Source organism: Numenius arquata, chromosome 1 (genome assembly GCF_964106895.1).
Source record: "Numenius arquata chromosome 1, bNumArq3.hap1.1, whole genome shotgun sequence".
NCBI classification, from domain to species: domain Eukaryota; kingdom Metazoa; phylum Chordata; class Aves; order Charadriiformes; family Scolopacidae; genus Numenius; species Numenius arquata.
The window spans coordinates 109031024-109057178 of NC_133576.1; the positions used below are offsets into that span (position 1 = coordinate 109031024).

Consider the following 26155-nt stretch of genomic DNA (forward strand, 5'->3'; position numbering starts at 1 on the left):
CATTCGTCTGCGCCGGAAGTGCGACAGTGGTGGCGGCAGGGTGGGGAAGTGGAGTGGGACTGGGACCGGGGAACGAGGGGCTCCTGGAGCCGAGCCCGCTCCTCCGCCGCCATGACCCGCGAGCTCATCGGCCCTGCACTGCCGCCCGGCTTCCCGCGCCACCCCGAGGCGGACCCGGATGAGGACTTCAGCCAGGGTGAGGCGCGAAGGCCCCAACGGCTCCGTGGCTGCCTGCCCGCCTCAGGCGGCCTCTCCCCGCTCCGGGCCCGGCAGCCGGGCGAGGCTTCGGGGGCCGGCTGCTTGCTCCACCGCGGAACACGGGAATGGCGTGTCTCTGTCGTCCCTCCACCCCCGGGTGTCGTCCTTGTTCCCCCCGGGATGTCGTGTGTCCCCACTGCGGGCGAGTGTGGCCCCACGGGGGCCTCGGGTAGGGGAAGGGTGCTGTGGTGGAGCAGTAAGGCAGCCCTGGCAGCCAGCGTTTGGCAGCTCGGTTTGCGGTGCCCCGCTGGAGCTAACCTTCGTGTGTGGTTTTTATAGCGACTTTTTCAGGAAAAAAAAAAAAAATCGTAGGTTGTGGGGTTCTACAGATATGCAATGGGTTTAAACTTATTTTTAACAAAGCTACTGCGTTGATTTGGTGATTATTTGCCAGCTCAAATCCCATATGTGCTTTTAGGCCTGCGTTCTTCAGTAGCTCCGAGTGTGAAGTTAGTGGCCAGGAAAAAAAGGCAGTGGTGAGGTCTTCACAGCATGCCTTCCTTTTTCCAATCAAAACACTTGATGAAAGTATCATTTTTCCAGACAGCTTTCCTTGGGATGTGGAACTGGCCTGTGATGGGTGAGGCTGTGGTGCCTCCCCTGCCAGGGCCTCGGGTGCTGAGAAGTGGGATCTCTCCGAGACCAGCGGACTGCCAGGCTGGCTCTTCTGTAGCAGAGCTCAGTTCCCCCCATTTAAACTCTTACATGTTCTGTATCAATAATAGCTCTGGAAGTAGCAGTTTGAGCCTTAGTACTCCCTCTCTTTAATCGAAGTTCAGATGACTAGTGTTACATATATTCAGTTTCTGGCAGTGTTTCAAACATGGCTCTGTTATTCCAATCAAAACAGTTCCCATGGGAAAGGTTTGCTGTGGTTGTCTGCTCTTCTCATTTTTTAATCCAGGAGAGGGAGCAGTGGGAAGAAAGAATAAAGCTGCTGCCTTAGCTGACACAATAGCAACATTAAGCTCCGAGTCCGTAGCTTGGCTTTGTACTGAAGCTCTGACTTTACACTTGTTTGAGCTGAAGCAGCCTCTCCTATATATCTGTGTGTTGACGGCTTATTCGCTTTCTTTCTATCAACGTACTGATACATGTTGCAAGTACCTATAGTGTGTATGAACCCACTGAACGAAATAAGTTAAGCTTATCATCAGGTTTTGTGATACCAAGTGTTTTGGCAGTATCTAATCTGGGTTATTTAGCCTAGTTTGTCTGCTTTTGTCCCAGTGTACATCAATTCCGTAGTAGTACAGTTACACTGACAAATCTGCTTGGGGATTTCTTTGTGAAATGGATGAAGGAATTTATTTGCCTTTAAATAAAACCAAACAAAATTCAATCAATTCAAACAAACAGTTCAGGGCTGACAAAAAGTTAAAGCACATTGTGAAGGACATTATCCAAATGCCTCTTAAACACTGACAGGCTTGGGGCATTGACCACCTCTCCAGGAGGCCAATCCAGCGTTTGACCACCCTCTTGGTTAAGGAAATGCTTCCTAATGCCCAGTCTAAATCTCCTTCACTGTTCACCAACGCTGAATACAGTGGGATAATCGCCTCTTTTGACCGGCTGGTTATGTGTGTTTGATATACCCCAGGATGCAGTTTGCCTGCTCGGCTGCCAGATAAGCGTTTGCCTTCTGTCTGCGATATGACATTGTCATGCTAGATGTAGTGAACAAAATAAATGTCTCTTGAGCTATTCCTAAATTTGCATTTCTTTCATTTTTATATGGATAACAGAATCACGGAATGGTTTGGGTTGAAAGGGACATTTAAAGATCATTTAGTTCCAGCACCTGACATAACAGCTGTGTTAATAGTTGTAACTTAGCATGCAAATTCTTGCCTTTTTTTTTTAATGAATTAAAACTGGAGATGTAGTAAATGTAGCTTGTGTAATCATATTAATTTTAGCATGTGGTGTTTGCCATTGTGAAACATGAGCAGAATTAACAGCTTGGTTGTTTGTTTCTATGTGCACCTCTGCCTCAGAAGATGAGGGAGTAACTAAGGTAAAGTGTCAGTTGCTGCTCTGCTTTTAGGTCAGCACAGGGGGAGCCGAAATGGACTTTGCCAGGAGATGCCAACATCTGTTGGAGTCAGAGAACTGACACTACTCAAACAGTGTGTCCCTTAATCAGGACCAGGATGGGAGCAAAAAGTAGTTGGACAGACTCAAAAGCTCATCCCTGGTAAATCCTTTACCTTTCCTTCTTCAGCTTATCGCTGCCCAACCCATGGGACACACTCATCTCCTGATTCTTCATTTCATGATGATTCTTGAAAGCTTGCCTGAATGTTTTCCTGCTGGAAGAATCATAATTCCTCTGGCCCCGTTCGTCCCTGCTTCTGTGCTGTCCTTGTACCAGCAGGAGAGAAATGCTGGGGAATGGCTAAAAATAGCCAGAGATGCAGGAGGGGGTTTTGTCTATTTCAGCATCGAGGCCGCATTTGCTAAAGTACAGATGCATTGATGTGATGTGTCTGAGTTGATCTATCACCGTCGCTAAAGGTGAAAGGGCCTACTCCTGTCTGTCCTTGCGAGGTTCCCAGTGCCTGTCTGATGGCATGGTAGATTGCTTAGGATCACCAAATACAGCAGAAATTAACCTAGCAGAAACAACAAAAAACAGTTTTTAATTTGGTTTCTGAATTGAATTGCCTTAATTTTCAGGCGGATAGTCACCAGAGCCAGCTCAATGCAGAGGTCACCTCAGAGCAACTTCAGATGGCTACTTCTAGCAGCTGTGAATCATTCACTTTGCTCTGACTTGAGATGTATCCTTGGCTCTGTTTCTCTCTTCTCCATCCTCAAAATTTTCTTCTCGTGCTTTCTTATCCCACTGTCCTGCTCTGAGTTGTTCTGACTTCTGGTTACTTCCTTGCTTTTCGTGTTCTGCCATTGCTACATCCATTCCTCTTCCTTATGTCATTGGTTTTAGTTTCCTGACACTCTGAGCTCTCCTCTGTTTCATTCACAGAATTCTCATTAGGTCTTGGCCTCCCTCCTTACCCTTTCCTTTCTTTGCTCCCCCAATCTGTGCTTACCAATTCCTATTTCTTCCTCTCTACTCCTTCCTGCAGCTCCCCACTTCACCCCGATCCATAGCTGTATTCTTGCCTGTGCTGATTATTCATCTCAGTCAGTACCATGACCGTATTAATTTTTAATCCCCATTCTCCCAAGTCTCTTTCTCCTCCACTTCTTTCACCGTGTCCAATGACTTTTCCTTCCCCAGGCTTTAAATGCCATTTTCCCTTTGTGAATCAGCCTCTGTCTCTATTTTGTTTCTGGTTGGCCTTCTTAGGCTGCGGTTCTACAAACAAACAGTTCTTCCAGGGGAGTGCTGGGTTTTGCAGTGTTATTTTTATGCATCTTAAGTTCCCTGATCCAGTTTATTGCATAGCCCATGCAAACAAACAGTTGTGCCACCATGACAGGAGAGGAATTGGGATAGGAAGCGTGTTTGTTAGCCCTGATATTGGACAACATGTCAGTGAGACCAGTCTCCTTCCTTAAATAGTTTGGGTTTACATCTTCTTTCCAGCTCACAAAGCTGCTCGCAATTTGTCTCTTTCTCTGCAGTATCAGCTGCAGGCTGCAGCTCAGTTTGCTCCTTTCGCTCTAAGTCTTTTCTCTTATCTATCTGCATTCAGAGTAGATGAAGCTCTGCTTTCATGATATCAGGGCATCCGGTGGCTGGAGAAAGCTGTTGCGTGGGATTTGTCTGCTTTTTAGGTGCTTTTTATCCAGTGGTGTTTCTTATACCAAGAAGGGAAACTTCTTGATAGCAGTCTTTATTCCTATTTATCATTCATCTGTTAGTTCCCTCTCATCTTGAACTTACTTTACCTTTATAGGCTGAGGTATTGTGGTTTTTTATTTTCTTAGTGCTGAAATGGATTTGTATGTCCTGGTCGAAGTCTCTCCCATTAAAACGGAAAACAAAAAAAAAGTGGCAGATGTGTCTGGATGCTTTGTAGCTGGTAGACTGTCCTCGTTCTGTGTCTTGTGCTGAAGATGAATAAAAGCTTTATGAAGCTCACTTGAAGGACTCAATTTCTGCCTAGCCATTGTCAGGTAACAATGGCACCATAATCTGTATCAGGTTTTATATTGCGCTATCAAAAAGTGTAGTTCTTTAACTGGAGATGTAATTTCCTGGTACCCTTCATCTATGTGGTTTTATTGCACCTCATCTTTTCATCTAACCCTTGACCATTCATAAAGCTAACAATGCCCTTTCCCCACCAAAATATCTTTCTGTCCTGTCGGCCTCGGACTCAATACTTGAAATATTAAAAGGAGGGATAGTGTCTGTATTTCAGGATGCTAAATCAGTAGGATCAAATCTCCATTATATCAGATGGGTATTCGTGCTGTGTGTGTAAAGTGGTGCTGGCCCTGCCTGCGCTGCCCTGCGTCTGGGCACCATTGCTGGTCTTTGCTTACTCCAGCTGGCTCTGTGTTGATGGAGCATGTGAGGGTGTCTCTTTTAGGGGGGTATTTGCTGTTAGGATCAGCGGCTAAGCTACTTTTGGATCCATTGTACATGGTACTATATCCAAATAAGTCTATCACAAACTGTTCTTCTGGTGGGGACAGTACCAGAAAATGCTCAGGCCCATTAGCACTGCTAGCGTCTGAATTTTTCCTTTGCTGGGATATTGCCCCCCTTCTCATTACCCCAGAGGGTGAAGGGTTGACTGGAGCAAGAGAGCTCCATGCACTGCCCCAGCCTTCTGACAGCAATGATTCTTTGAAGTCGGAATGCCTAAATCATCCCTTTTTCAGCGGAGTACTTAAGTCTGTGCCTGCTCTTCACATTTAGCTGAACTGGGAATAACCTTAATCGTTGAAGCATTCCTAAAGCAGGCTGGCAATTAAATTCCACTAATCTATAGTCTCCCATTCTGTCTATGTACAAAAGATGTGATTCCTCACTAATAAGCTTCTAATGCTTTATTAAAGTGCTAGTTTCTTTTAAATGTACCAGTTTATACTATATGCATTGTAAATCAGTTGTTAGATAAAGCAGGGCTTTCTAGTCTTGTTCCAGATGACACTCGTGTAATAATGGATTAGTAATGTCCTAATTTAATTCGGGAGGGGGGTTGTTAATTGAAATACAGTGCTGAAAAAAGTAACTTCTAGAAGCTTGTTTAGATGCCTCCTCTAAATACTAGACGGAGCAATGATTGAATAGACTTAATTCCAGATAGATATGTGTTTTGGGGATACCAAGATAGATCATACTCGTTTGGAATGTTTAATAAGTATCCCACGTAACTCTGGATGTTCAGTTGCAGGACCAGCGCTGCCTCCAGGCTATAAAAGCAGCTGTAGCTCAGAACCTCCTGACAGTGATGGTGACTCGGAATCTCTTCCTGCAACCAGAGACACAAACAGAGATTCTGAAGAGGAGACAGAAGGAGATCCAGCACCCAAGTGAGTGCGTTCTTAGGCTATTTGTATATTTCCATTGTATTGCAAATGAAATGTGTCTGCATAAATTATGACAAAGCCACAGTATTATATCAATAACAAGGTAAACCCTGTACCTATGTAAAACCTGATGACTTGTTCTGCATGTTCTTTGCAGTCAAGAATGTTTAGCTGACCCGTTTGACACCCTTGGGTGGAATTAAGTCATTTAGGGCAATCAGATCTCTGTATGTACGGGTTTTATTTTAGTTCTGCAACTGAAGTGATAAAGTCCTTAATGTTTTTCTTGTTTATACTAAGGACAGACACCACTTATCATGTATGTAAGTATTTGGTACTTGAGTTCTGCCGTGTTTCTGGTATACTACCTGTCATTGAGAGGTCATAAGAAATATTTATGGGCATGAGTTTATGCATTCAATTAAGTCACCTCTAATGAAAAAAATTGAATTATTTAGCAAATAAGAGGATTCTGCACATACTCTCATTTCGTTGGGTTGGTTACTCACAATTGCTGTGTTAAGACATTTGTGTTGTGCTAGGCCTTGTATAAAGGACTTGAAGGGCATTATGCCATATTAATGAGTGTTGGAGTAATTATTGCTCACTTTTCTCCTGTTATCTTATTCAACAGTTTTTCAGTTCAGTAGAATTGAACTGGGAAATATACTAGTCAAAATGCAGACAGTGTGGAAAAAAAAAACATGGAGAAAGAAGTGTGCTGAATTTAAAATTACTTTCTGACTAGAAAATGGTATTTCAACATTTTACTACTCTTCTTTCTACAGCAAAAGCATTCTTAATGTTTTTTTTAAATGTCAGAGCGTTTTTGGAGTGAAGCTTATGCTCCAAATTTTTTAATTGCTTCGAATTATTTTGGGTCCTTTTGCACTGTTTCCTTGGTAACAGCAGGATATTTAGTACATAAGACTGTCTGAAATAATTTTATGTATTTTTTTCCTTTTTAAAACGTAGATAATTGCTATGCATGTCAAGGTAATTATTAAGTGAAATCTTTGTATTTTCAGAAAGCCAAAAAGAATTCAGGAAGAAGATGATGATGATGGCTTTTTTGGGCCCGCTCTTCCTCCTGGATTTAAAAAACAGGATGATTCTCCAGAGAGGTAATTAAAATGGAATTAGGTTCAGATTCTTTTCCTTAAAACACAATTATTTTAGATAAAATATTTTGTGGTGCTATTACAGAACACTTCAATTGTGCACTTCAGATTCAGATGATTAGAATTGCTTCCTCCACATTCTGAGAACAGGAACAGCATTCTCTTGAAACAGAACACACGGTCCTCCTGGTTCTGGTTGGAAAGCTGGAGAGAAAAAGAGAAAATGTGAACTGAGTTACATTTTGAATGTCAGATTTCTTCCATTTCTTATGATGGGTCTCAGATCAGCGCAGAAGAGACAAATTACAGGTACAAGGGCCCGTAATTCTGTAGTTTATGGTGGGCTGTGAAGGGAGAAGGGCAGTTAGCTTTTGTGTGGTGTGGTACAATGCAGACTATTGGAATTGTCATTTGGTAATGCACCAAGGATTAGTTTTCTACCTGGAGACACCTAAGTAATGATCTGAACAGTGTAGGTTTCTAGAGAGCAAGCTGTCAGGTCTAAGCAAATAAGCATTATTTATAGCCTCTATCAGGAATCTTTCCATTTGATTGCACGCAATTATAAAATACTTGCCAAAAAAAACTATTTATGGATTTTCTATGCAGAATTTAACCATGGATGACAATCCATAGTGAAACTGGTACTTCCAAGGGGACACTTATTGATGAAAAGTACAAGAGAGTCCCTTGATCACTACTTATCTTCCTTAGAGCAACAGGGAGCTGGTAGATAAAATAAATCAATACTTACCTGTCAGGTATAAGTTTTCAGTTCTAGGGAAGTGACTCATTTTGTTGTCAAGCTGCGTATGCGGTCTACCATCTCAAAGGAAATTTCAAAGTTGAATTTTTTTTTTAGTTTGGATAAATTTTTATGGTGCTTGGCAGCAGTTAGGAAAGCAAGAATTTATGTAACTTAAGGCTATTTGGAAGAATTCTCTTTATCTGTTTGGTTATGCTTTATTGTAATCAACAAACTCTTTTGTAATTGTGGATATAATTCTCAGTGGGCTCATTTGGTGCTTTGGTGATCCCAAGAGTAACATACTTTCTTTTTTTTTTTTTTTATTTTCATATACATCGTGTTATTTTAATTACAAAATTTAGGAAGTCACTAAAAATAATGTGATCTCTAATAAAGCAAATAAATGCTTGTGGCTTTTAACATCAGTGGAGGTAGCTTTCTTGATTTTTGACGTGAATACTCCTCTGGTAAAATGTTATGTCAAAGTGTAAAAAAAGGAAAAGAGTAAGAGGCAACTTATAGTTTGAAGGTTAGAGAGACGAACAGTATTGCAGATGGTCACCCATCATACAATCTTAGTCTTTTATATCTTCACCCAACTTTTATTTTCACTTAGCAGTTTATGGTGGGTAACTTGCATTTACATTCAGAGGGCAAGAATCTGCTCTGTGCCTGCGAGTATGAGAGATGAAAGCAGTAAAAAGCACTTCCTAGTTTTTTGGGGGATTTTTTTTTTGTTCTAGCTCACCCTACAACTGCTCCTAGCACACACCAAGAAAGCAGATTGAGAGGAGCTGTTTTCCACCCAGCCCGATTCCCTGAATAGGTGGGAAAGGTGTGATGTGTGGGAAGAGCCTTGTCTATCTTCCACCCCCGTACACCTGGCAGTCTGGTTGTGCTGACACACTGCGCAGGGTGTAGACACAATGCTGTTAACTGTCTCCGTGCTGCATTGCCCTTAGCGTTGAGCAGATTGGCAGCTGACAATCTAGCCATGAATAATTGAAACAAATGCAGGCTGTTTGTTTCAGTGTACGGGCATACTGTTTATTAGCTCTGTGTGACATACTCTTTCTTTTAGAAAAGCTTTTGTTCTGTCGCATATTTTCCAGACTTGTCAAAGCAACATATTTGTGATTAGGAGCAGCTCATGTGGCAATTTGAAGCTTATTAGAAATTGTTTGATTCGTTCCAGCATAAAATATATATATGAACAGATTTCCTTCACCTTTGGAAAGGCTATTGCTGTTTATCAATGTTAGACAGAAGTGCAGCACTAGCAAATATTCCCGAAGTATTCACGCATCGAGGTAAAGAGCAAAGGTTATCTTAAAAAAAATTTTATATTGTACATCAGAAGAATGCTGAAATGCTCATCTTGAAACATGTATTAGCAAGGACTCCAAGTCCAAGAACAGGAAAGCATTCTTTGCCATATATGAAATCCAATATTCCTTAAATGAAAGCTTAACTCATGATAAGCTTGGGGTGTTTTTTTGAATGTGTATAGATAGGTACCGAAGCTGCCAACAGCAGCAAAATGTGTTTAACAGAGTTTTATTTAGATTCACTTCACCTGTTCAGAGAGCCTTTGGACATCCAGGAAACTGTCAAGAATCACGTTGAGTGTGTGCTGCTGAGGAAAGGCCTGAGCAACAGGGTTATTCATGTGCAGAAAAAAAAAAGCATAGAAATGGAAAGCGTGGGAAGGATGAATATGGGAACCATTTTTCTGTTCCTTGGCTGTTCTGCCACAGCCTTTGAGCTGTGGCAGAAGCAAGGCAGTGTATTTGAGATCTGCTCTTTTTCACAAGTTGCACGGATACGGCCCACAACATAGATGTTCTTATGTATTTTAGTAGAAAGCTTTTTTTATAGCTTATTTTGCATGGATAGACAGTTAAATCAAAGGTAGTTGTGTACAAAAATAAAAGATTATTTTGACCATACCTATATAGGTTTAAATTCAGTCTCTGTAACTTACATTGGGAATTTAAAATATGGCCTTAACAAGAAAGCAGTGAGAACGGAACAGAGGAAAAGAAAAGCTGTTTCTTCTTTGCAGCAGCTAGGTGGGAGTGGAACTTCGAACACACTGCCTGTGTTTGAAACTGCACCAGTGCCCTTGTCCTGGCCTGAGCTCACATTTATTGCTTGTGTCTTTTTATCTGTGGTTGGCTTTCTGGCAGGATTTCCTGCTATTTCCCCTTTTCAAATCCTGACAATAATATCACTACAGCAGGGCTGTGCTGATTAGATTACATGGGATTTGGTAGAAGACCGTAATTAGCATAATTCAATTCGTGTTGTGTTACGTTTGATTGCCCTAAAGCTCAGAAACTGAAGATTATAATAAACAAAGTCTCTGCTGATACATTGTGAGCATACTGTCACTTGGATATTTCTTTAGGTGATAATTGTTTGGGGTTTTAATTAGTTTTTATAAGCTTTAAAGAATGTGATGGTGAACTATTAAGAGGAACTCTTATACAGAAGTCTTTTCAGTACTGAAAGCACAGTTTGTTTTGCTTTGAACTGTTTTCACCACTGAAAAGAGATTCTCACCTTTCTTTCTATGCTCCTGGAGACAGTTGAATTATACTGCTTGCAGAGTTGCTATGTGAAAAAAAAATTAGTGAAGTTACCTGGCATCACAAAGCTTTTATTATCTCATCCCCACTCCGAGGGAAAATAAACTTAAAATCAGAGGAGTTCACTGATTCTGTTTATTGAAGGACAGTGAAACTGTGGTGCAGGGCAAGAACAAGCAAAATTGGCTTTGTTGCTAGAGAGAGAGTAGCATGTATTTGACCTCCTACCTTTCATTGCTCTTGAATCTGGTGAAGGAAGCTAGGGAAGGAAAAAGTGGATTTCCTTGGCTGTGTGCTGCAACTTTCCTGATTTTCTTGTATCCCAGCTCTCTGCAGAGGTCCTCCTGGAAAACCGAGAAACTTACTCAGTTATTTCTATGGTGTGTGCATAGGGGGCACACTTGGCATGAGAGGAACCAGAATCGCTTCTCATCAACATTTGGTTTTTATTTTTATATTAATCTGTTACATTTTTTTCCTGCAGCAAACAGTGGAAGGCTGTCATTTAATGTACTGTCCATGTTGGTTATGTTACTGCCTTTTTTTCCCCTCAACTGAAAACCAGGAGATTTTTTTTTTTTTTCCCCCCCCTCAAGGCCCATTATAGGTCCTGCATTACCGCCTGGCTTTAGGAAACCTTCGCAGGATACTGGGAATAGCAGATGTTCCATAGGACCGTCTGTTTCATCAGAATTCCATACCCAGGTTTGTGAAAACAGAAGCCTTTTGTTTTAGTACAAGCTATCTGAAATGCTTAAACAAGTAGGAGCCTGAAAAAGTCTACTAGACGTACTTGTTAGCCTGACGGTTTAATTTTAGACCAGAAAGTGTCTGGCATATTTTTGCCTGAGTCAAATACTTTAACATAAATAAGCCTTAAAAAAGGAAAAGGCTGGTCTTGTTTGTTGTGATTTTGCTGTTAGACGGATGATGCACTCACTGAACACAAGAGATCTAGGCACCCTAAGCTGCAGTCATGGTAATTCTTCCTAATGTTTTTCCGTTCTTTCTTTTGGTGTGACGTCCTTCACAAGTGAACATCTTGGCAAAGTTCAAATTTTGAAAGACACTAAAGAAGTAATGCAACCTGTTAGAATGAAAATATTTACTTATAATTCAAGCTTTTACTCCTTTGCTGATGGGGGAGCAAATGATTGAGTATTTCACATATCTTCCCCTCGTTAAAAATATTTATTAGTGGATGCGTTAAATAGGTTTATCCAAAATAATGCAATCAAGAATGACGCTACAGTGTTCACTAATTGTTCTTATCAATAGCAAGATGATACCTGTAACTGGGAGTAAGGTGGAGCAGGACAGTGACACTGACACAATTTTTTGGTTCGTGTTTTTTGACTGCTCTCGTCAGGTTAGGTAAAGTCTAGCTAGAAGTCCTATAATTTAATCCCTAGCCGCAAAATAACGCATATACTACTAAAGTCAAGTTTTCAATTATTAGAGAGGTAAGGAAGGAGGTCAGCAAAACTTCCACCTTGGACTTCTGGAGGGCGGACTTTAGCCTTTTCAGATCACTGGTTGGAAAAGTCCCATGGGAGGCAGCCCTGAAGGGCAAAGATGTTCAGGAAGGCTGGGTGTTCTTCAAGGAGGAAGTCTTAAAAGCCCAGGCGCAGGCCGTCCCTATGCGCTGTAAAGCGAGCTGTCGGGGGAAAAGTCCAGCCCGGCTGAACAAAGAGATAGGGTCACAACTTAGGGAAAAAAGGAGAGTTTATGGCCTTTGGAAAAAGGGGCAGGCCACTCAGGAAGATTACAAAGGTATAGTAAAGTTATGTAGGGAAAAGATTAGAAAGGCCAAAGCCCAGCTAGAACTCAACCTGGCCTTGGATGTTAAAAACAATAAAAAGAACTTCTATAAATATATTAATAGCAAGAAGAGGACTCGGGAGAGCCTCCATCCTCTATTGGATAAGGGAGGTAATGTAGTGACAAAGGATGAGGAGAAGGCTGAAGTCCTGAATGCCTTCTTTGCCTCAGTCTTTAGTAGTAGAGTAGGGGGTTCCCTAAGTCTCCAGACCCCTGAACTAGCAGACAGGGGCGGGGAGCAGAATGAAGCCCCCATAATCCAAAGGGAGGTGGTGAGGGACCTGCTCCAACACCTAGATACAAACAGGTCTATGGGACCAGTGAGATCCACCTGAGGGTACTGAGGGAGCTGGCGGAAGTGCTTGCGGAGCCACTCTCCATCATTTGCCAGCAGTCCTGGCAAACTGGGGAGGTCCCAGCTGACTGGCATCTAGCAAATGTGATGCCAATCCACAAGAAGGGTTGGAAGGATGATCTGGGGAACTACAGGCCTGTCAGTCTGACCTCGGTGCCTGGGAAGGTCGTGGAACAGATCATCCTGCGTGCCATTATGCAGCGCATGAAGGATGCCCAGGTGATCAGGCCCAGCCAGCACGGGTTCATGAGGGGCAGGTCCTGCTTGACAAACCTGATCTCCTTCTGTGACAAAGTGACCCGCTTGGTGGATGAGGGAAAGGCTGTGGATGTTGTTTACCTGGACTTTAGTAAAGCCTTTGATACAATCTCCCACAGTATCCTCCTGGAGAAACTGGCTGCCCATGGCTTGGATGGGAGTACCCTCCGCTGGGTTAAAAACTGGCTGGAGGGCCGGGCCCAGAGAGTGGTGGTGAATGGTGTTAAATCCAGTTGGCGTCCGGTCACGAGTGGTGTCTCCCAGGGCTCGGTACTGGGACCCGTTCTCTTTAACATCCTTATCAATGATCTGGACAAGGGGATTGAGCGCACCCTCAGTAAGTCCGCAGACGACACTTAAGTTGGGTGGCAGGTCGACCTGTTGGAGAGTAGAAAGGCTTTGCAGAGGGATCTGGACAGGTTGGATCGATGGGCTGAGACCAACAGGATGAGGTTCAACAAGGCGAAGTGCCGGGTCCTCCACTTGGGTCACAACAACCCCAGGCAGCTCTACAGGCTTGGGGCAGAGTGGCTGGAGAGCTGCCTGGCAGAAAAGGACCTGGGGGTGTTGGTGGACAGCCGGCTGAACATGAGCCAGCAGTGTGCCCAGGTGGCCAAGAAGGCCAACAGCATCCTGGCCTGTATCAGGAACAGCGTGGCGAGTAGGACTCGAGAGGTGATCGTCCCCCTGTACTCAGCACTGGTGAGGCCCCACCTCGAGTACTGTGTCCAGTTTTGGGCCCCCTACCACAAAAAAGACATCGAGGTGCTGGAATGGGTCCAGAGAAGAGCAACAAGGCTGGTGAGGGGTCTGGAGCACAAGTCTTATGAGGAGAGGCTGAGGGAACTAGGGTTATTCAGCCTGGAGAAAAGGAGGCTGAGGGGAGACCTTCTCGCTCTCTACAACTGCCTGAAAGGAGGGTGTAGGGAGGTGGGGGTCGGTCTCTTCTCCCAAGTCACAGGCGACAGGACTAGAGGAAACGGCCTCAAATTGCGCCAGGGGAGGTTCAGGCTGGATATTAGGAAAAATTTTTTCACTGAAAGGGTTATCAGACATTGGAATGGGCTGCCCAGGGAGGTGGTTGAGGCACCATCCCTGGAAGTGTTCAAAAGACAGGTTGACGTGGTGCTGGGGGACATGGTTTAGTGATGGTGTTGCATTTTGTTGTTTTGTGGGTGTTTATTTTTGTCAGTTAGGTTGATGATCGGACAAGATGATCTTGAAGGTCCCTTCCAACCTAGAAGATTCTGTGATTCTGTGAAAGAACATCCAGGGATAAGATGTGTGACAAAATACAGCTAGATGTATGGGGAAGATTCAGCTCCCTAAATGTGGGCCTCTAGTACCATTCTGAGGGATCTGAATGTTCTGCAGGGGGCTGGCAGACAGGGAGTAGCACCCTAGAGAACCATCCTTCTTGAGCAGCACCTCTTAAGCCAGCCAGGATACCCTAAGACATCAAAAATAGTGCTGGATACCAGAGCTTAGGCAATTGAATCACTGTCATGCTATGATAAACAAAATATTAATTCCTTGTGAGAATTAAGTTGTGTTTCCACAGTTACTCTGTTTGTTTCTAAAATACTTACATTTTTAAGTTTAACTCTCAGACACTATGGGACATTCTAGGAAGGAATGAGGCAGAGGCTGCCCTGGAACCTCACTTTTATGATTAGTAGTCATGAAGTATATCATTCTCCATCCTCCTACAGTGCGTGTTGTCATAATCCTTCATGAAGAGTGATTGTCTGACATTTTTAAGATACTCATCGTCTTACAACTCCAAATAACGATTAAGCAATTTATTATAATGACAAATCTCTCAAGGCAGGGATGTCAAAACTGGTCTCCTTATATATTTTACAAACAAAAAAACCTCTTTTCTCCTAAATAGATCTTCTAGCATGAGCTTTGTTACAGCCATTACAGATCTTTGCTTTTTTTTTTTTCCTCTTCCTAGTAATACTCTCTTTTTTTTAATCCTTTGAATATGATGAGTAATTTTTTTGTTTATTTTGTTTTAATTTATTTAAATATTTTGTACTCTGGTACATTTTTGACAGCAGCTTATTCCATGCTGATTCTTCACTTTATATTGATTTTCCCCTTTAAACTTGAAGGCAGTATTTTTTAATGTTTGTTTAATTTCGTCTTCTTTGAGGCAGGTGGTAATGGAGTGAATTGAACTTAAGACTAATGAGAAAGGAAATGAGACATGCTTCTTCAATTAAAACTCAGTGTGGAATTTGTCTTTCATCCTCAACTATTTTACACTGCAGTTTATTAATAAAGTCTTATATCTTTGCATTTTCAATTTGTTTGTACACAGAGAGAGGGAAGTGGTTTACTACCTTGGTTTCTCAAGATGGTTATTCCTTTTCCCCACCAGCTCCTTCTTTAAAAGAGAGAGAGAGAGAATGTAGTCACTCCGTTCTCTATTTACAGTGGTAGATAATTAGTGAAAGCTTGACTACGTAAACGTTTTTGAGAAAAATGATGAGGGAAACTGGTGTTACCTAATCGCAGTGTTTGTGTTTATAAATGACCAGCTATTTCTCACTCTCCTCAGTCTTTCAGACCCATTTCGTGCAACTGGTCCTGTAGCCATTAAATGTGCTAAGCCTTTTCTTGCACGTTGTGGTCTCCACAGCCACACGTAGCTGTGTCTCTTGCTGTCTCTTACCTGAAGCTTGCCTTCCCTGGTGGTCATACCTTTGCTGACTCCTAAAGGCAGACAGGGCCAGCTGGCTCAGCTAGCTTGGAGCAGTGTCATTAAATCACTCCAGTTTCTGTAGCAAATGGCACACATAGGAGTAAAGTGGCTTATTTCACACCTGCTGTCTTCCTTAGCCCAAATCCCTCTACAGCGTCCCCCTGCTCATAGCCTGAAGTTATTAGGCTTGAACTCAGTGTAGCAGGATACCTTTTGTGCTCTCCTCCCCCTTTCACTCGTCCTCCATTCACCATGCCCCCTTCAGGTGACTCTTATAGTGAGGTTCTGTGCTCTATTCTTGTATTCTCCACTGAGTCACCTCTGCCTTGGACACCTTATTTTACACAGAAGGCTCCTGATACTGTTTTTCCACTGCTTATGGCTCTTGACCCCTTACCTTCTCCAATGGTGTCATGTCTTGGTTCTAGGATGTCCGCGTGGTAACCAAAGTTTGGCATGACAAAAACAAGCCATTCCCCCCTGACTTCTTCATCCTTCATTTGAAACTTCTTTGCTACCACCTTATATTCTCAAGTAATGCTCTGTGCTTCCTGAACATGCAGCCTTGTTGTCTTCCTGCTCCCGTTGCTTTGTCACTCATGTTCAGGCTGTAGCTAAATCTTTTCACTACTGTAGATACTGGGCACCTTGGCTTTGCTTCCAGGGCATTTTGGCATCACCGTTTTCTGTCTAGTTCTTTCTCCATCCACATTTGTACTGTATTAACTTGGAGGAACCCATGAGATTTCTGTACAACCCTTGGCATCCACAAAGATTCTTATTAACTTATTTTTTTGAGCTGTTCTCCAAATAAATGCTTAGAATGCAATGTCAAAAGGGATCGGAGAAGCGAATGACAGAACCATGAGAACAGCCTGGCAGATGCTATACAGCTTGGGGTGTAATACAGAGTGTAATACAGGGTGTAATCAGAGGGATGGAGCACCTCCCCTATGAAGACAGGCCGAGAGAGCTGGGCTTGTTCAGCCTGGAGAAGAGAAGGCTCCGGGGAGACCTCATAGCAGCCTTCCAATATCTGAAGGGAGCCTACAGGAGAGCCGGAGAGGGACTCTTTGTCAGGAAGTGTAGTGACAGGACAAGGGGTAATGGTTTTAAATTGGAAGAGGGGAGATTTAGATTAGATGTTAGGAGGAAATTCTTAACTGTGAGGGTGGTGAGGCACTGGAACAGGTTGCCCAGAGAAGTTGTGGATGCCCCATCCCTGGAAGTGTTTAAGGCCAGGCTGGATGGGGCTTTGAGCAACCTGCTCTAGTGGAGGTGTCCCTGCCCATGGCAGGGGGGTTGGAACTCGATGATCTTTAAGGTCCCTTCCAACTCTAACCATTCTATGATTCTATGATAATACCATGCATGCCACTGTCCCCTACCTTGCATGGTAATCTTCCCAGCATCCGTACAGAATCTGAGCTTGAGAGGGTTCTCCTTGCAGGGCAAAATTGCGATCCTTATTCCAGAGGTGCATCCAAATGTTGGTGATGGCAAAGCCCAAAGTATCAAAGATGTGTGCTTGTGTGGTTCCGTTTTACCTATAGCTGCATGCAGAGCAATGTAATGATACGCAATTTGTGTATCGCCTCTGTGTTTACCAGTGGTTTTGCCTCAGAGAAGAGATGCTGCTTTTGGAAACACAGAGACTAAGTATCCATGTTAAAGTGCTAGAAGAGGTCTAATCTGGAGTTTTAAGCCAGGTTTTTGTTGTCTGGCTGGCAGGTGCATTGTGTTAGGTTTGTATGCTTTTCTAGACAAAAGCATTCTAATCCTATGAAGCTAAAGTGTTTCTTGATGGTCTTAGCACTATGGTTGACAGAAATGTTTTATTTTTGGAAGGTAATGGATAGTAGTGAGGAAGAAGATGATTTTATAGGCCCAATGCCTGCAAAAGGACCAGTGGAGTCTGATGTGACTGAAGAATTTGAACGCAGAGCTCAGAGAATGAAGGAAAAACTTACTTCAGCAGACAGCGTAAGTTGGTTTTCTTAATTTCTAGTGTTTTGCTGCCAGAGTGTATTTGTGTTTTTCTTTGCCTGTTTTTGTGTGAATCCAGTTGCAGTTCTAGTTGGGGTGCTAAGTATTTGCAATTGTTAAAACAAAGAAAAATCCATGAGTTCTGCAGGAAGCTAAGAGATTCAGGCAGCAGTTTTTGATTACGCTTTTTTCACTCTCCCTCCACCCTCTTATTTCTTTTGTAAAGGATGCACCCAAGCAAGTTACCAGGGAGTCGTGGATGACAGAGCTTCCACCTGAATTGAAAAGCTTTGGATTTGGCCCAAGAACATTCAAGAGAAGAGCTGATGACAAATCAGGCGATAGATCTATTTGGACAGATACTCCAGCTGACAGAGAGAGAAAAGCCAAGGTGAGCATTTATTCTTTCACGTACACCTGCAGGCAGCATGTATGTTGTTGATATTGTGTGGAAACAAAGTAAAGATACCCTGAGCTGTTCAATGAGGGGTTCTTTTCCAGATTTTTCTTTGTTACCAGAACTTATTCTTTCAGGCTTAGAGGTAAAGGCAAGGAAATAATGATTTTAAAGTAACATCGATATTCATTTATTCTCTCTCCCTTCTGCAGTAGTCAGGTACTATGTATCAGCTCATTGAATTTCCAATTACAGTGTGTCCAGTTTCTTGTTCTATCAAGCTGAGCAAAAAATACCAGGTGGCCTTTATCGTGGCCTCAACTCTTCAGATTTAATTAAAGTAAATATAGATTTCCTTACTTTTTACTCCAGACATTCTGATTACTATAGCATGTTATTTGCTTCTACTCATCAGGAAAGAGAAGAGACAAAAAAGTCAACCAGTAAGGATAATGAAGAAATTGTATTATCTGGGAGAGACAAGAGACTTGTTGAGCAGGTGACTTCATACAATGTAAGCAAAATACTTCCTCCTCCCGCATTTCCTTTAATTCTTCACTCTTTTCTTTTGGTTCTCATTTCTAGTGCTGCTGGTTTCCATGGTGATGCCACTACAGTCTTCCCTTTTAGTGCCCAAACCTACTGCCGATTAAGTCATTAGAACATTCACCATTGACTTCAACAAGAGCAGGATTGGGTCCCCAAGCTTCTGCTGAAAACAATGTGACAGAATTGGGGTTTCTATATATTGTCTCAATCTTAGGTGGTATTTTCCTTAAATCATCCTTATATCAAGATATGGTTGCTGGGAGTAGACAACCTTAATCCAAGTATTAGCTTGCTTCACCAAATTACCAACATCCCAAGAATAAAACAGTAAGGTTTAACTCTTAGGACAACATGCACATTAATACAAAAGAAACTTGGTGGGCTAAGCAGATGGATGCATTAATTGCATTATGTCATTGATTACACTAACTGCACTAACATTACAACAGCATTATTACATTAAGTTTTCCTCAATCTCTGCAGAAGGAGATAATTTTCACAGACAGATGTTGATTACTAGAAATCCAAACTCCGTGTCAAATCCCCCCTCGCTTTTCTGTCTGCCGTCCCTGTCCGCCAGAGCATACGGACTGCTGCCTGCCTTACAGCTGTGTGTTCCACTTCTTCCCTGATTTATGGCCTGAAGTCTTACGGAAGGCAGTCTTGTCTCTTGAGAGTATAATTGACTTGAGAATCGCAGCCTTGGCTTATATTACATAATTGAAGTTTATCTGGCACTTTTAATAATTTATTTGTAGATCATTAAATCACGTGTCCCTCTTAGAGGCTTCCAAATCCAGAGCTATTAGCGTACTCTCTTAAATTTCTTCTGTATTGTCTGTTTCTACTGTCATTATGAATGTAGTAAAATAATTGTGATGTAAAGCTACGCGTTTTGCGCTGTACCACTGCCAGAATATAACATATACTGGCCTTTTACTGTTTCTAAGGTTAATGGAGTTCTCCAAAAAAAAAAAAAACTGAAGAAGACATCTTGTTTAATAACAGTGTTTCTTGGGTTGTTTTGTTGTGTGGGTTTTTTTTTGTTGTTGTTTGGTTGTTGTTTTTTTAAATCAGCTCTTTTCTAATTTTCAGGTGGTTAGTTTGTTTTTTTTCTTTTAAAGTTTTTTTTTTCCTCTATTCTTCCCTATTTCTTTCTCCACTGACCTTTTTGTCATGGTTTCGGCCTAATTTACCAAAACCAGACCGACAGATGGCCCTTCCCCCCACCTTCTCCCCCCCTAAAAGAGGAGAGAGGAGGAGAAAGAGATAAGGAGATTCAGAAGTTTAGAATGAACTAAACTACTTTAATGAAAAATTAATATTAAAATAAAAATAAAAAAGAAAATAATGAAATAGATACAATATATACAAAACCGTATCAAGCTCCCAGGATGAGAGTCTCATCACCGGCAGGCACTGAGGAAGTCCCAGACTGGAGTCAGTGACAAATGGGAACTGGATCCCAGCTCTGGAGTCAGGAACACACGGGTCGGGATCAAAGGCAGATGAACAGACAGAGTCCTCTCTGGACGTCGGCCATCGCGGAAGGGGCTGACCCTTTGATCCCTCAGCCTTTATACTGAGCATGGGGCAGATGGGATGGAATACCCCAGTTGGTCAGGTTTGGGTCACCTGTCCTGTCCGCCCCTCCCTACAGATGTGACCCCTCTACGTTTTTTCCGTTTCCGACCCTCTAAGAGGGCAAATAATGAAATTGGCTGACCTTGGTTGTTATGGCAATAAGTATAAGCAAGGGCCTCTCTGCATACCATTCCTTGGCATGGAGCACAAACATTGATCTTAACATTCTGAGAATGAGTTTTCTCCACAATATGCCATTAATTTCAGAGAGTTAGAGGAGGCCTAGCTAGGATGTAAAGTCACAGAACAGAAAATTGGTTCGGTTTTACTTCAAACCAGGACACCTTTATCAAGGATACTTTCATAGAACGGGAGCTTTAGTTCTTAAGATAATTTCTTAGAGTTAATTCGTTCAGTGCTGATGCCATATACATTCCCTGGTGCAATTCTGTCAACCCTGCTGCAGTTACACCATGAATAAGTTACTGTCCATTTTCTGGTTTCCATGAGAATCATTTCTTATGTCAAGTATGAATTATTATTTGTGTGTGTGATGAAGTAAGCGTATCCACAGGGAGTGAAGGAAAATGAACCTTTAGAATAAAGATCTTGTGTTGCTAGACGTGAGAAAATAGAGCAGCACTTTCTGATCAAAGAATTGATTTGGACTGGTCTTTTGGCTGATTTGTAATGATTTGAGAGGCTGAGAAGTTGACTACTTAAGGATACAGAAATACACTTTATCTGGGTGAAGGGGGGGCCACATAATCTTGTGAGAACTAAAGCTGCTCTGTGAAATCAGCAAAAGTTTTATGTTGTATTTGGGCTGGATCATGCTCTTCAGTAAATACAAGTAAAGGCCTTGACTTGGCAAAACATGCTCTAGCTCAAACCTGTGACTTTGTCCCGTGGGCTTGCAACAGATGATTCAAATACTGAAAAGTTAAAAGCAGACGTTAAAAACACAGTAGTGCATGAGAGTAAGATTGAACGGGCTTGTCCCTGCCCCTAGCAGTGACCAAAACCAGATGTTTAGGGCAAGTGTAGAAGAAACTGGGCCTGTACTTTGAGATATTTCTCTTAACTTGTTGTCTTCATTTGTCTCTGCTAATAATAGCAGAGCGACTTTTATATTTCTTTTGCATTATTTTTATGATTAATCTCATGTGTGCGGAGATTCAACAACATTATTGGTGTCTCTAACATCAATTGTGAATTATTAGTATTTTATTCCATGTAGACAAGATTACACACACTTTCTGCTCTGTATATGCTAAAGTTATTGTTCTATTTTCCAGTTACTAAGCTGTCTTAGTATCATCTTTTTCTGGGTTTTTTAGCCTTCCCAATTCCCATCTTTCCATTTGGATTTTCTGTACGTTGTTGATATTTTGTAATACTTCTATATCCTCTTCCTTCTTCCTCTTTTTCCAGGAGTCAAAGAGGTCAGAATCTCTCATGGACATACATCAGAAAAAGCTAAAGAGCAAAGCGTCCGAAGAAAAGAACAAACCTCAAGAAAGAAGGCCATTTGACCGAGACCAGGATCTCAAAGTCAATCGATTTGACGAAGCACAAAAGAAAGCTCTTATAAGAAAATCCAGAGATCTGAATAGTAAATTTGAGCACAGTAAAGGCAATATGTTTTTATAGCATAAAAGCATGAAGCTTTTTTTGAAGTCAATTAAACTTTGAATACTTAATTTTTTAAGTATTTTTCTGTAAATATTTGTATGCAAAATAAATACCCTGATGTTTACCTATTTTTCCTTGTCTGTAAATACTCAGCTAGGAAGGAGCATCTGTACTAAAACTAAACCGTTAAAGGGAAATCCTGGTATAAAAAAAAAAAAAGAAATAATATAAATTTGCTACTTTAAAACATTTATATATGTAAGTATAGTTGACATGAAAATAATTAATTTAAATAGGTATTATTTTAAGGAGCTCTAGATTTGATCTTGCGATGGAGTTGGCAGTTTCCCATCCTTCTCCTGCCATGCTTAAGGTATTTTTTGCTGAGCCTGACCTGAAGGCCGTGGAAAATTCCCTTTGGACTCGTGGGCAGGACGTTTTGTGGCTGGAGTTCCTGCTGGGGAGCATAAACTCAACTGGCGGCTCTTATGTCGCCCAGTGCTTTTATTTCTATGATTCTGTGTCTGTACATAAATACAGGTTTATATGTATGCAGTATAATCTCTGCACTATAGCAGAAAGAGCTAGTGGTAGCAGAAGTAATAAAACCTCAAGATTTGCTGATCTAATTATAAGATGGTAGTATACAAGAAGAGAAAATCTAATTTGAGTTTCAATTTGCAGGGCTCATAATCAGAAAATCCATCTTTTTTAAGCAAATACAATGTGAAAATCAAAGCAAAATAAAGCTTATTTTTGTCAGTTAATTTGCAGGGCAGAACAGCTCTTTGGTGTCAAAAAGGAAATAAATCTGATATTTTTAAAAAATCTACATCCATGGTTAAGAGTTCTTTAACTCTTCTCTGTGTGTGTGTGTTTGGAGCAGTTGAAGGGAGAGTTGTGTTACTTATAAATAATTAGACTTGTGCTTTCATCCTTTTTCTGTCAAGTAATGTTTGGGATCCTTTTTGAGGAGTTACTGAAAGTATCTACGTATGAAAATAATTTTTTATATGAGATGCTGGCAACTTGTGGGGAAGCATCCCAAGGACACATTTTGCATATTAAATACCCCGGGGTTCACTGTAATTTGAAAAAAGGCTACCGTTACAGACGGTGTCTGGGTTGGTTCTTGTTAATGGAGCAGGAACCCAACGAGCCCCAGAAACAAATGGCTAAAAACTTGCTATTATTTTATTGCACATGTGCGTGAGCCCAGGGCACAGCCTCCGCGTGCTGAGAAGTCTTGGAGAATGTTCAGTATCGGAAATGAATGTTTACATACAATATATTTAGATACCGCCTTTTTTTAAAAAAAAATAGACAATTTTTTTTGCCTTTATTTGTAATTTATCTGCTACCTTCAGGAGTGAGAGGGACGGCTTTTGTGTTGTGTTTGGCTTTTTAATCACGTCTGAGTTTCTGAACCTTTTGTCTCTGAGGCGAGAGGAGGGTTTATACGAGGGCTGTTTTATTTTTCCTCCCCTAAAACAGACTTCTGTTCAAGCCTCGTGCTTTTTTGTAGCATAGCAAATACAATCATAGAATTGTCTAGGTTGGAAGGGGCCTTTAAGATCATCTAGTCCAACCATCAACCTAACTCTGATTAAAAACCATCACTAAATATAGCAGTGTCTCGCTAGGTTTCTACCTTCCGAGTTGTGTCCTTCCCTTTTTTGGGGCGCTCCTCTGCAGCTGGGGGTTAAATAACATCTGTCTAGCAATTCAGCAAATGTAGATTTCTGGATTGGAAAGGCAGTATTAGGAATGTATGGGATTTTTTTTTTTTAGGCAACTAAAGCAGTGACAGGGTGAGCATCGCGTGACTAGTTAAATGTTCACGCTTGACAAAAAATGATCTTCATGCCCGCTTCTGGAAACCCTACTGCCTTGAGAAATCAATTCATTATATCAGGTGTCGCCTTATGCTGACAGAGCTGATCTCCCGGGTCCATCATGCAGTCCTCGCTTGTTCAGCCAAGTTTTTGCAGGGACAAGGGCTGCTTGTATTAGGATTTTGATGTTGTTAAGTGCTTCGTTTTCATTTTCGTTCTTTGGTCCCTCCTCCTCCAAATTGAGGACCAGTCATCAGATGTCGCAGATGTCACCCCGCTGTTCTGGTTTGAGCAACACAAGACTAATTTCTCTATTAATGCCTGGGAAAACTATACTTTTAGAAGACTCTAATGTCTGAATTTGTGAAAATATTTACTTTATAGCCAGCTGTGGTATGTGCGCTTCAAGGTTTTGGTGTTTTCAAGCCTTGCCAGGTGCAGGGATGAGGAGGAGCGAGACCAGGGCACTTGACCCAAACTGGTCAACAGGATTATTTTATACCATCAAGGTCACATTCAATATAAATTAGAAAGTTTGCTAAGTTGTTCTCTCTTTCCCTTGATGGCTGTCATCCTGAAAACTCCTTGCCCTGGCGCCAGACCCCTGAGCCCTTCCCTTCCTCCTGGAGCAGCAGCGCATTTGCTGTTCCCTGCTGGGAGTGCACAGCTTCCTGCTGATAGAATTGGCCGAGTATAATCCTTGTACATCCTGTGTTGGTATTGGGATCAATATTGGTTCTTTAGTGTTATTAATGTTAGTTATCTGGTCTTATTCTATTAAATCTGTTTATATTTCAGTCCTTGGGTTTCCTTGTTTTTTCCCCGATTTCCCTTCCTGCGTGGGGAGGGATCATCAGGTGATAGAATAATTGTCTAAACGCCAGTAAATTGTTGTGGGTTTCTCAAACCGTAACACCTGCCTGGCCCCATCGCTCTCTCCTGCCCTCTCCGAGGACGTGTCTGAGTGGAGGCTCCAGGGTGGCATTCCAGGGGAGGAGAGCTGTTGTAACGGGGAGCTCGGGCACCCCTTTTGTGGTCCCTAAGCGGGACATGCAGTTCTGATTAGTGAAGCCTCGATGCGAGTTGGGGACTCGTTTTCTCTCATCTGCTTAATCGTTTTGTTTTTTTTTTTTTCCCCCGTTCATGAAGTGGCCTCTCTAAGACGCGATGAAATCCATGTTACTAACTTGAGATGTTGCGGGGGGGAGGGAAGCGGAATTGTTGAGAGTTCAAATTAAGCTTTTCATTACTTTGTGTAAATGGAGTGAACTTTTGAATTGCGTTAATACACAAACTAATCTCCTCTTAGCGATGCCAACCCGTTCCCTCGAACAGTCATTAGAACCAGCAGCAACTCAGTAAATTACAAGCTCTGTGAGCTTTTGTGGGAAAAGATGAGCTGTCCTCTACAATTTGGACGAGCTGTAAAGCATTTCTGCAGAAATGTTAGTGAGTGATTTTTCAGAATCTCATTTGAAAAACCAGAATTTATTTCATAGAAAACCCTCGCTGTAATTACTATGTAACATTTCTGGTAACCGGCTCCCGACGCAGATTTAATGGATTCTATTGCTATTCTGCGCTGCCAGCCTGCGTCCCGGCGTATCGACTCCAGGCACATCAGGAAACTCTTGTTTTGTTAAAAAAAAATTAAAAAAAAAAAAACAAAAAAAAAAATTCAGGGAGGTTTTCCTGGATGTGAAAAGCCGATCAGCCTAGATTTTAAAGTGCTTGCCTTTATTTTGTGCAGGCATAGACATCCTTTATTAATACCGATGTTAAAAATTTCTGTTCAAGAGGAGGGTCCCCTTCTTCTGAAATGTCAAGTAAGTGTGGAAGACAATTCATAGTGAAGCCGATAAAAAGAAGACTTTCGTGGTGGGCAAGTGATAAGTGTTTCAGAGGAGTTTTAAAGACTATTATATGTTAATAACAGAAAAACCCACACCAACACAAGCCCTGTTGAGTCAGCTGTATTACCAAGGAACAATTAAAGGCAATACAACTTTCTGATTTCTTTGCATCCATATTCAGGACGAAATACTGAGCTACCATGATGTTTGATCCAGCAAATTTTGTTAGAATGTGGTTGGCTTTTCTGGATGAAGTGTGTTTCCCAAATAATGAGCAGCAATAGAAATGCATTTTATTGAAGGGTTTGATGGTGTCACGTTGATAGCACTGAAGTGACATTGTTGAAATAGCTTGGAAGAAACACTGAGATGAAACATTGATATGTTTCTGTTCAGTAGGAAAGGGGGTTTTCTCCATAAAAGTTCCAAAATGCTCCAGGAGTCTGGGGCTACTTGTACTTGGAGACTTGTTTTGTTCCTGAAATGTAAACTTTATTATTTCTGTCCAGCCAATTATCAATTGTATGTCGATTTAAGAGTAATAGAGCTTTAAAAATCAGAATCTGTGAAAACTTCCTGTCCGTGTATCCTTAACTTCAGCCACCCCACCTGCATACAGTGCATATAGTTTCTAATTGGATGATTATCTAATTCTCCAATAAGACACATACGTATAATTTTCTGTCATTATGAATTGTGTGCAGCGTTTTATATGCTGGGAAAAAAAAAAAGTTATGCAGTGTCTTCTGGCCAGCAACTTTAGATTTTTCTCTTGTGCTCACTAATGAAGATGGTGAAGGTGGTGGAGTCTCCGTCTCTGGAGACATTCAAAACCCGCCTGGACACATTCCTGTGCAACCTGCTCTAGGTGGACCTGCTTTGGCAGGGGGGTTGGACTAGATGATCTCCAGAGGTCCCTTCCAACCCCATATCATTCTGTGATTCTGTCATTCTGTGTCTTGTTACCTGGAGTCAGTGAGAAATGCAAGTCCAGGGG

General features: G+C 41.8%; 1 protein-coding gene across 2 annotated transcripts; it reads left to right on the plus strand.

Annotated features, from left to right (window-relative positions):
* The first annotated feature begins 15 nt into the window (after positions 1-15).
* Positions 16-22292, plus strand: GPALPP1 (GPALPP motifs containing 1). 2 transcript variants are annotated; one of them, XM_074151905.1, is made up of 8 exons: positions 16-196; positions 5571-5715; positions 6741-6836; positions 10769-10877; positions 17168-17302; positions 17532-17696; positions 18118-18216; positions 21270-22292. In XM_074151905.1, exons 1-8 carry the CDS (start codon positions 112-114, stop codon positions 21486-21488), a joined length of 1053 nt encoding a protein of 350 aa, XP_074008006.1. In that variant the 5' UTR covers positions 16-111; the 3' UTR covers positions 21489-22292. The 2 variants fall into 2 exon arrangements, with proteins under 2 accessions (XP_074008006.1, XP_074008016.1); XM_074151915.1 differs by having other exon boundaries at positions 112-196; positions 10769-10853; positions 21270-22286.
* Positions 22293-26155: the final 3863 nt, after the last annotated feature.

Excerpts from the sequence above, each read along its gene's own strand:
- GPALPP1 (XM_074151905.1), top strand. The coding sequence starts at position 112 with ATGACCCGCGAGCTCATCGGCCCTGCACTGCCGCCCGGCTTCCCGCGC. Across the intron at positions 5,716-6,740 it reads GAAGGAGATCCAGCACCCAA|AAAGCCAAAAAGAATTCAGG; the intron begins GTGAGTGCGTTC and ends TTGTATTTTCAG. Across the intron at positions 6,837-10,768 it reads CAGGATGATTCTCCAGAGAG|GCCCATTATAGGTCCTGCAT; the intron begins GTAATTAAAATG and ends CCCCCCCTCAAG.